General features: G+C 42.9%; 1 protein-coding gene across 1 annotated transcript; it reads left to right on the top strand.

The window, feature by feature from the left end:
* The first annotated feature begins 932 nt into the window (after nucleotides 1–932).
* rassf10a (Ras association domain family member 10a) lies at nucleotides 933–5,767 on the top strand. Its single transcript, XM_085280705.1, has 2 exons — nucleotides 933–1,056; nucleotides 1,245–5,767. The coding sequence occupies exon 2, from the start codon at nucleotides 1,321–1,323 to the stop codon at nucleotides 2,761–2,763; it is 1,443 nt and encodes a 480-aa protein (XP_085136831.1). The 5' UTR covers nucleotides 933–1,056; nucleotides 1,245–1,320; the 3' UTR covers nucleotides 2,764–5,767.
* Nucleotides 5,768–9,993: the final 4,226 nt, after the last annotated feature.

Genomic DNA, 9,993 nt, shown 5'->3' with positions numbered 1-9,993 from the left:
TAATCTCCTGAGCTCAACCTGCACAGGTGTGCTGCATGGCTGAGCAGGTCAGCTCCACCCACCCACCACGAAGAAAGAGAAGACAAGAGGCCCACTCTGTGCCGCCCTCCCACTCCTGTGAGACATCTGTGAACACATCCGTCTATTTACATTGTGAAGAAACTGGACAATATGGAATTATGTTAAAATATTTTGCATGTGCCTGACCTGACATCCCCTTCCAAACACTTCAGAGTCTGTGAACAGACTCACAGTGAAAAGTGAAGAAGACTGCAGAAATCATGAAAGGCCAGAAAGTCGCGTTAAAGATGGAGATGATCAGGAACTAATCTGACGTGTTTCTCGTCAGCTGTAGTTAAGACTTTGAAATATTATAGCGCATTTTGGCAACCGCACTTTTTTCACCCCTTTTTGCTGACCTGAGAGATGACGGTTCTATTTCCAACCGAACTTAATAACTGTTGATTATTTGACATCCCAGATATCAAGTTTGACTTCACTGCAGTTCTCATGTAGACCAGACTGATCTCAAGAATAAAACCTGTGACATTAATAAAAATACTACAGAGCTCTAAGCAAACGTGGATAACAGCGCTGACTTTTAACCGTGTAAACACACCGGCCCATAGATTATTAAGTCACGCACGGAATTAGTTTGATAAGTGTGTTTCAGACAGTTATCTGAAGGCAACCTTGTCTTAACCCTCAGTACCGACTTTCTACTTAACAAAGGCTGGCATATCAGTCCAGATTACCTTTGTTATCAAGAGTGAGAAAGTGTGTGTGTGTGTGTGTGTGTGTGTGTGTGTGTGTGTGTGTGTGTGTGTGTGTGTGTGTGTAAGTGAGAGAGAGGGGGCGAGAGAGCGAGAGAGGAGGCAGGAGGCGTGTCCCAGCGTTACAGCACCCTCCTGTTTTGTCCTACACACCAGAGCAGCTTGCCCTGACGCAAGGACGCACTCCTCATCTCCTCTCCGGAGCAGCGCGCAGGGCTCAGATCGATATGCCGGGGAGAGAGCCATGAGGTCCCAGCAGACTGCCCCAAAACAGACCACGGAGGTAAATAAATATATGTGATTTTTTTCTTTTTAGAAATAAGGCAGATATTTTTAAGCGTAATTAGGTTACATGTCCGGACTTCTGAGCGCATTTAAAGTGAGAGCTGACACAGACGACTGCGCAGAGAATTCCTGATGAATGTTTTGCATCATTAATAAAAATATTTTTGTCTCCTTTATTTTTTTTAGTTGCAGCAGACGAAGGCAGCAGAGAGGATTCAGTGAGGGAACTTTTCTTTCTTTCTTTCTTGGAGTTCAGCCGGAGATGGAGCCGGAGGAGGGAAAGATCTCGGTATGGGTCTGCCGGGAGGAGAAGCTGGTCTCGGGGCTGACTAAGCGAACCACCTGCGCCGACGTGGTCAAAGTCCTGCTTGAAGATCAGAACCTGCAGCAGGGCGCCTCGGCAGCGATGCTGTCTGGCTCTCCTCAGTCCTACTGCGTGGTGGAGAAATGGAGAGGCTTCGAGAGGATTTTACCCAACAAGACCAAAATCCTTCGGCTGTGGAGCGCCTGGGGAGACGAGCAAGAGAATGTTCGCTTTGTCCTGGTGAAAAACGAGGCTTCGCTGCCCAACAACGGGCCCCGCAGCGCCGAGGCCCGAGTCGTCCAGAGCCGGGAGAGTGGTGGTCCGGGCGGCTTGCTCAAGGGTACCGCCCGGACCTGCTGGACCGCAGCGGCCGCCGCGGCCAACCTGTCCCAGGAGAAACAGCGGCGCATCGTCAGGAAGGCCTTCAGAAAGTTGGACAAAATGAACAAAAAGAAGGAGCAGACTGTTTCTAAAGATAAAAGCTCGGTGGAAAAGATGGAGACGTTGGTCCACTTGGTGATTTCTCAGGACCACACCATCCGCCAGCAGATCCAGAGGATCAAGGACCTGGACCGGGAGATCGAGCGCTACGAGGCCAAAGTGCACTTCGACCGCATTAAGAGACACGGGGTGAACTACGTGCAGGACACTTACCTCGTAGATTCCACTTCAGGGGCTCCTGCCCTTTCGGATTGTAAGCGCAAAGCGGAGCGTCAGGACGCGCGGTGCACGTCGGAGACGCTTGCGCAGTTTGAGGAATACGCGCGCCGGTGCGAGGAGGTGGTGAGGCTGCAGGAGGAGCTGACGGAACGCGAGGCGCTCGTGGAGAGCATCACCGGGGAGATCCAGGAGGAGCTGAATCGGCGGTGGATGAAGCGTCGGCGGGAGGAGAGAGGCGCAGAAGCAGCACAGGACACGGACAGTGTTTCGGAGGAGATGTGTCTCACTGTGTCCGCCCCTCCAGCTGTGGAACCAGATGTTGAGAGTTTGTCTGAAAATGAGCTCGTACTGGAAGAGGAAAGGATCAAAACGCAGCTGGACACCAGCCTTTACATCGGCCTGAGACTGAAGACAGATCTGGACGCCATCAGGGGGGACTTGGACCTGAGTCTGGCACTCTGGGAAACCAAGGAGAGTGAACTGCTGGACCTGCTGGCCAAAGTGGAAACCATGGAGATAGAGCAAGCAAACAACACACTGACCGATGATGGAAAGGGGGAGCTGGGTGCAGTGAGCGCTGATGCAGAACCAGCATCAGGGGAGAAGAGCGGCGGTTGGGTGGAACAGGCCCGAGGTCTTTCCAAAGCCTGCAACACAAACGATGAGGACTCGGACACGGGGCTGAGCTCCATGCACAGCCAGGACTCTGACAACACACCTGTGTGCGAGTCACTCGTATAGACTCACTTTGCTTGGAAGCATGTTGGACTTTTATGCAATGCCATAAACTCAGGGGCAGAGAAATCAGTGTTGGCAATACTGGGAGATGTTCTCCCCTACCCAAAATGCACCTCTGTATGGATGATGTAGTTCTATAGCAATAATTCTGACATGTAGTCATGCACAATAAGCTAGAAAGGACAGCATGCTTATAGAGAGAGATGCCATGCTGCTCTATAGCTGACCTTTGACCTGTAAGAGGAAGGTCAACAAAGCACCACTTGTTAGGCGAAATAACCTAGAAGAGTATTATAACAAGCCTCTTAAAATCTGTAGTCCTCAAATTAACTTTAAGGCGTCATTGATGGAAGGATGGCTCAGAGGTAACAGCTCGCTTTTGTCAGGGAGTCCAACAACTCGCTGAAGCGACTGAAAGACACGGCTAAGTGTTGTTATGCTGAAAGTAGGTCTAATGGCCATGCAAAGTTTCCTTTAAAAGGCCAACATGAAATGTATCTTAATGCACAGTAAAGACTAGTCAGCTATCCACTACTATACAGATAGATGAGTCAGCTAAGAACATGTTACAGCTCTTTCAGTCTCCAAAAAAGTAAATGTGGAATCAGTTCATTGCTTCCTTTTCAAAATAAGACTGGAAACTATAAGCGCTGACTATTATTACCCAGAACTGCCTAATATTCTGAATGATATCAGGGTTTGGAGCAATTATACCGTAAAGTTTATGAACGTATACTGATCCCTGATCTAGTCGGCTAAGCAGAGCTGATAGATTGCTCGATATTGTCCTGTCATACAGTATAGCGTGTCTCTTAAGCACAAGAAGTCATACGTATTTAACCATACTGCTGAACTCTCACATTCTAGACTTAAAAAGAAAAAAATGAACTATTTGATTCTTGTGGTTTTTGATTGCTGTGAGCTTGTGACCCTTTAAACCGATGCAAAGTCAACATCATGCATTATATATTTCCATGAGCTCTTAGCGTTTCAAGTAAGCAAAGCCAGAGAAGGCCAAGTGTTATGTCATGAATAGCCCTGAACAAGCACCGGGTTTCCAAACATTTTTTTTTTTTAAGTTGATTTATCTATTTGATTATTAGGTTGAGTTAACAGCAAGAAAAAAAGTGCCATCTTTCTAACGAAACAGCTATGGAAAAAGGGGGAACTCCAGCAATGTAGTAACAGATTAGGGGAATCACAGGAAACGGACTGAAAAACAAACAGAAACAGCAGAGGCTCCTGTTTCTCAAACAGATCCCAAACCTCTGAATCTTCAGGATTTCCTAAAATACAACTGGATATGATCTCTAATTAGACCCTCCTGCCCCCTCGATGCCCACAGCTTTTAAATCTTAGACCAGACCATATGTTAGATAAACATGAGATAAGCTAGGTGTTGTCATGAGGAGTGACAGAAACAGAAAACATCAGCAATTTATTTACATCAGCTGGGGATTGCGCCTCCTGATGAGTACTTTGAATTTGGTTAGCGAAACTGACAGAGTGCTCCTTTAAATCTGGGTCTGGATTATTGTAATGGAACATCGGTTTGCTGCTCTGAGCAGTGTTGTTAACATGAAAAGCTTCTTACTCAAGCATAATCAATGTGAACAGACAAGAAAAGCCAGATGTTTATATCAAAGTTTAAGTCGAGGAATTACTTCCCCTATCAGACGCCACATGCATTTGTGTAACAAACTGAAACAGCAGGTTTACATGTGTGAACCTGCACGTTAGTTATTTACATTATGGTGGATATGTTTTTTGCCCAATCAGCAAAATACCCCCCCCCCCCCCCAAAAAAAACAAAACAAAAAAACCCCCACAAGAGAAACGTAGGCCACATTCCACACATTTCCATAAATGAGATTTAATCTTGAACTTGTTTTTATTTCCAGTTTAAATAGGCATGACAACATCCCACTTATTTACAGAAACAGATTAGAAAACTGTCTAATCTAAACCTTTACATGCTGGCGGACCTCTTTGAATAACACCTGTGAGGCTTTAAGATGCTTTTTGGGAGATTCAGCACCCCAAAATTTAGCAGTCCCTCCGTAGCCGACCACTGGACTATTTTAAGACTCTCTTCATCTTTTTTCTGGAAATATTTGCTCCAAAGCAGTGTTAGCTGTGCTGCCTGGTATGCTACTCTAACATCTGCAAGGCAGGGGTGCCTCCAGAATTTTTGCATAGGGGTGGCCAAATGGGGGCCACTAAAAATATTGGGGTGGCACACCAAAAACTGAATTTCCAGTTTCATTATGCTGTTGTTAAATACATGTTACTTCAAAAATATTTCCAAAAAAGAGAGACAGAAAACAATGATATGCCTAGATAATTTCCTGCTATTAAAGTTGACATCACTGAAAATAGATACATGAAAACCACATCAGATTTTGACATCCATAATAATCTGTTTAAAGCTGGAATAAATAACAATTTAATGTTTTAAGTTGTTTTGGGGTTGTCTTCCTCTCACTTGTGCTCACATTTATTAGAATTATTACCAAAATAGGACAGTCTTGCCAGGGGTGCCACTGCGGAGGCCCCCTTGGTGGCGCCCCTGCTGCAAGGGGAGGGGTCAGAAACAGAAGCTAATATATATATATATATCATTATTATTTTAAGATCGTCCTTCAAATAAATCATTTACCCTGTGTTATGTCAGCACTGTGTGATTTCAGATCTTGACTCTGTCTACCTGTAAATGGTGAAAAGTAACATGTTTATGACAGATAGCTGATAATACTGTGTCTGTGGAGTTAGCTGTGATGTGTCTCCTCACACCAAAATGACCAGCGTGTAGCTCATTTATGTCGCTTGATCAGGAACAGTTTGGGTTTCTTAGTTTGGGACATTCAGCCTGCTTTTTCTAGATAGACGGCTCTAGATTAGCAACTGTGAGGCTACAGCAACAGAAGTCACATGACGCCAGTCAGCACAATATTACACATGACTGTTAGTGTTGAAATAAATGGGGGGAAAAAAACCTGGATCAGTGTGTGGCTTTATTCGGTATGACTGACAGGGCTGAATGTATTTTGATCTCAAGCACGTCAGTGTTTTCACACCTCGATTAAAAGATGACTTCCTCCCGCTGCTAAACATCTTTTCCACGCACAAGTTTGGGTTTAGCCTGCATGCAGGGGTTAGGGATAGGAAGATACTTTGCATACCTCTAGGCCACAGAGCTTGACAGTGGAAGATGTGTGTGTGTGTGCATGTGTGTGTGCATGTGTGTGTGTGTTGGTAGATTGTGGACTACCTCTCCTGTTATCCTTTCGTACTCGTCATGCATAGTTGTGTTTAATCGCTGCCTCTTGATCACTCTTGCATGAACTCCTACATTAATTATGACAGGATGAAACGGAGATCTGAACATACAGAGCACAGCTGTACAGCTCAGGTTACTGGTTAGTAACACTTCCCTTCACATGGTCCTCAGGGGGTGTCTTAAAGGGTCAATTAACCACTTTATTAAAAGTGTACATTCTCACTTAGTCCTATCATCTTACTCCGTATCATCTCACTTTTTGTGGCGCTCACACTGATGATAAATTGCTTTTTTAAAATATTCATAAGTACAATGCTATTTTAGAAACTCTGTCCTGTGTGTCTGGATCATCCACAGACCTTAGTGTGGATAGTTTTGGATAGAAGAGTTTTCTTAGATGAAACAGGAGTGCTCCATTCACGTCTGCTGTGCTGGTTCTACAAATCCAAGAACAAGGCAAACTTAATTAAGTCAAAAGCTCCAAAAACTATTTTTCCAACTCCTGTTTCCAAAGTCAAGAATGAGTTTTCAGAACCGAGTAGAGAAAATGATTCATATCTAAGGGTAGACTAGCTGTAGTCTCAATATCATATAGTGTGTACTTTTCCTTAATGCACTAGCTCGCGCTCCTTTCTTCAGGCCTCGCGGACAAGTCAGTGCTCCTGTCAGCTTAACCAAAAGAATTCGAGATATTTCCTCGAACATAGGTTGTAATTTGGTACAAGTTTTCCTTGTTTGGTGATGTGTCACTCTGATCAGTTTTCCCCTCCCTGATTAGTATTATCTGCAGAGCCTGTGTCTACAGAATAAGCCTTGTTTCTACAACCTAACCTGCAACGGGGGAAATGGTCTTAAGTGTAGAGAGAAAACGTGTTTACCAAACAGGCACAGAGTATTAGCATCTTTGTGGGAATTCCAGAAAAGTGTGTGAGATGGAAAATGTGGACAATTGTTCCCCAGGGAGATGTGGAAAGAACCAGGAACTACAAATTTGTGCTTACTTCTACTGATCATTTGATCTGAAGGCACTGAAAGAAGCTGAGGCTAAAGCTGGGTGATAACACTAAGTTTCAATTTTATAGGAATTTAGCCTTGAGTGAAGCTTTCAGTAGAACCATTCAGCTGAAGTCAATGGGCATAAAAGAGTGATTTTGATTAACAGAAGCATCATTAAAGTTGAAGTCCTGAAAGAAAGAATGTCATTGAAAGTATACAAATTAAAAGATTAGATCAGAAATCAGTAAAAACACACAGTGAATGAAGAGAGGAGTGGGAGTGGTGCTGAAGATGTTAACCAATGAAAGCAGCTGAACTGGTAGCCATTGAAGCAAGTTTAAATGTGGAGTGAACTGACGTTAAAATAATACAGTTTTTCAATGAAATACCAGGTGAAATAATAGACTGTATATAAGTGATGGACACTGCAATTTGAGGCTTTAATGTGAGATCTGGCTGCCAAACAGTTATCTTGTTTCCCATCAGCTGTAAGCGTGCAACACAATGAACCGCACTCTGAAGTGCAGGATAGGTCTAGTTTAGTGACTCCAACTGAGACCTCACAGACACCGATTGGCTACAGCAACCTTCACTAGGACACCTGTCAATCAAAACAGCCACTCCCCCAGAATCCAGACTCACTTCCTGTGGTGGCTTTTCTGCTCTCTGTGACAGTAAACATGCTTTTTAAGGCTGCAAAGTTGAACATTTTATCACAGGATAAAACTCATTTTTGGAGCCACCTTCAAACAGCCATTAGAGGAAGTCATGTTTTTGGTATTTCATTCTTCATCCCCAAGGTTACAAGTGATAAATCAGGTTTCCTTGGAAGAAGTTAATGGTAACTAAACTTTACAACCGGGGTCTAAACTGGGGGGATGTTTGCCTCATGGTGCATGCATGAGGCTGGGCACGCTAGGCCTAAACTTTAGAATTGGTAACCCTTAAGGGTGAAACAGATTTGACAGTGTTTGCACGTGTATTAATTCTGTGACAGCGTGATGCTCTTTGAATGGCTGCATCAGCATCGCTGCGAACGCCACAGAGTCTACGTGCAGCGAAGCATATTTCAAACTTCAGTACTGTCATGTGTAGATAAGACATTTTCCCAGAGGGGTCGTCTCACATCTCAGCCAACTGTGAGCCTGCTGATCTGGGTCTCATCTAAACGTGTCACTCAGGATGCCTGCAGTCATCTGATACCATCTGTTTTATTCCTGCTCTGACGGGTTAAATTCATCTGGGTTCTCATTCACTGCTTAAATCCACCAGTGGTTCTGCTGAGTCCATCCATGCTGGACTGACGTAAGACGTCGGAGTGATCCAAGCTGGCAAACGACACCCACTTTCTCCTGTGTCTTCAGGAACAGAGTTTCAGTTACACCAGCAGCTCTTCTTTTTCCTCTTTACTTTCTTTTCTTTCTGCTTTCTTTGACACTCTTTCCCCATTATTGTTCTCCACATGTTTAAGGTTATTTTTTGCCCCTTAATATGATAACAGATAAATATTTTTTACACATGAATGTCTGCATAAAAAGAGCATTTTGCTGCTTTTTTTTAAAGGAGAGAATATTATTTGCTTACCTTTGCATAAACTCAGAGACAGTATAACTATACTATATATGACGTAATTTATAAAATAATTCCTTAATGGCAAATATGACAGTTGTCCTACAACACCCCACAAAATAGCCTTGAAATAGCTCATCTAGGAAACATTGCAGGCATATCGACTGGCTGTCGTAATAGAGATGCATGAGGTCTAAATAAAAAGTTCTAAGAACTGGTCCACAAGACTCAAACCCCTTACCCAATTTAAAAGCGGCTGATCTCACATTCAGAGTATTCTTCGCATTCACCTCTGGACCATTTTCAGCATTTAAAGTCTTTCTATGTTTTGTTTTGTGTTCTTAATTCGATTTGAAGTTCACTGGTGATTTTATACATGCAGTTTATGTCTTAGTGATGACTAGAAATCAAATTAATGGATCTCTTTGCATTCACTTATTTAGTTTCTTAAAACTAATTCCCTGGTAGTGTTAGCAAAACTGCCAAAAAGTAGTAAAAGTTGCTTTTAAAAGGGCTTTGCTAAAGTCTAACTCTATTCAAAGTTTATGGCTCAGCTCAAAAGTGAGACAACGAGAAATCAACTTTTTGGGTTTTTTTAAGGATCTTTCAGAAACATGAATTTTATTTAAATGATTAAAAAAAAAAAGCTGATCAGTGGACAACAGAGCACGATGAGGTCCAGTAAAAGGTGGGAGGCCTCCTGAGCCTCCTTCATACTTTTATCCACACTTCATAATCAGTGAAGCTAAAACACCACCTGTCTCATGTTTTATTCTAGAGTGAGACTTTTTTTGGCACTGCAGAAGGTTTGTCTGTTTTCTCTTTCCAGCAATGACAGCTGCACAGAACATGCCAATTTTAAGAAAACATGTACATTTTCTGTAAAACAGAAAGTACTGGAATATACTGAAAACTGATACTGTGAATTGTTATAACTCTGCTACGTCAAAACACAGACTTACTGATTGCATCAAAAAACAAAAGCTGAAAAATCAGAAAATCTTGTAACTCCATGTAAAACCAGATCGGTCGTCTAACTGTTGGGTTCAGAATTGGTTTAAAGAAATTAAATACACTGAGTGAGAGTTCAGTTTTCGAGAGATTGGGAGTTACTGTCACAGTTCTGGGTCAGTTTGACCCAGTATTTTGAGTTGTGTTTTGGCTTATTTTTGAATGATGAATCTGCATTTCAAGGTACTTTGGTGTGTTTGATTGTTTTCTTATTCTCTTAGTGCTTGTGATGATGATTATGATGATGTTCTATGTTCCAGCTTATTCTGGTTTATTTTTAGTTCTGCCCGTGTTAAGTTTGTGTTTCTCAGTCTGCGTCCTTGTGTCTTATTTCCTGTTTTATTGTGAAAGTCTATGTCTTATGTTAGTGTGTGCAG

Source organism: Mchenga conophoros, linkage group LG7 (genome assembly GCF_057382185.1).
Source record: "Mchenga conophoros isolate Kocher_MC1m ecotype Shallow Benthic linkage group LG7, M_conophoros_male_GT1.1, whole genome shotgun sequence".
Lineage (NCBI taxonomy): Eukaryota > Metazoa > Chordata > Actinopteri > Cichliformes > Cichlidae > Mchenga > Mchenga conophoros.
The sequence above is the reverse complement of the archived record's forward strand: the minus strand, read 5'-3'. Positions and strand labels throughout refer to the sequence as shown.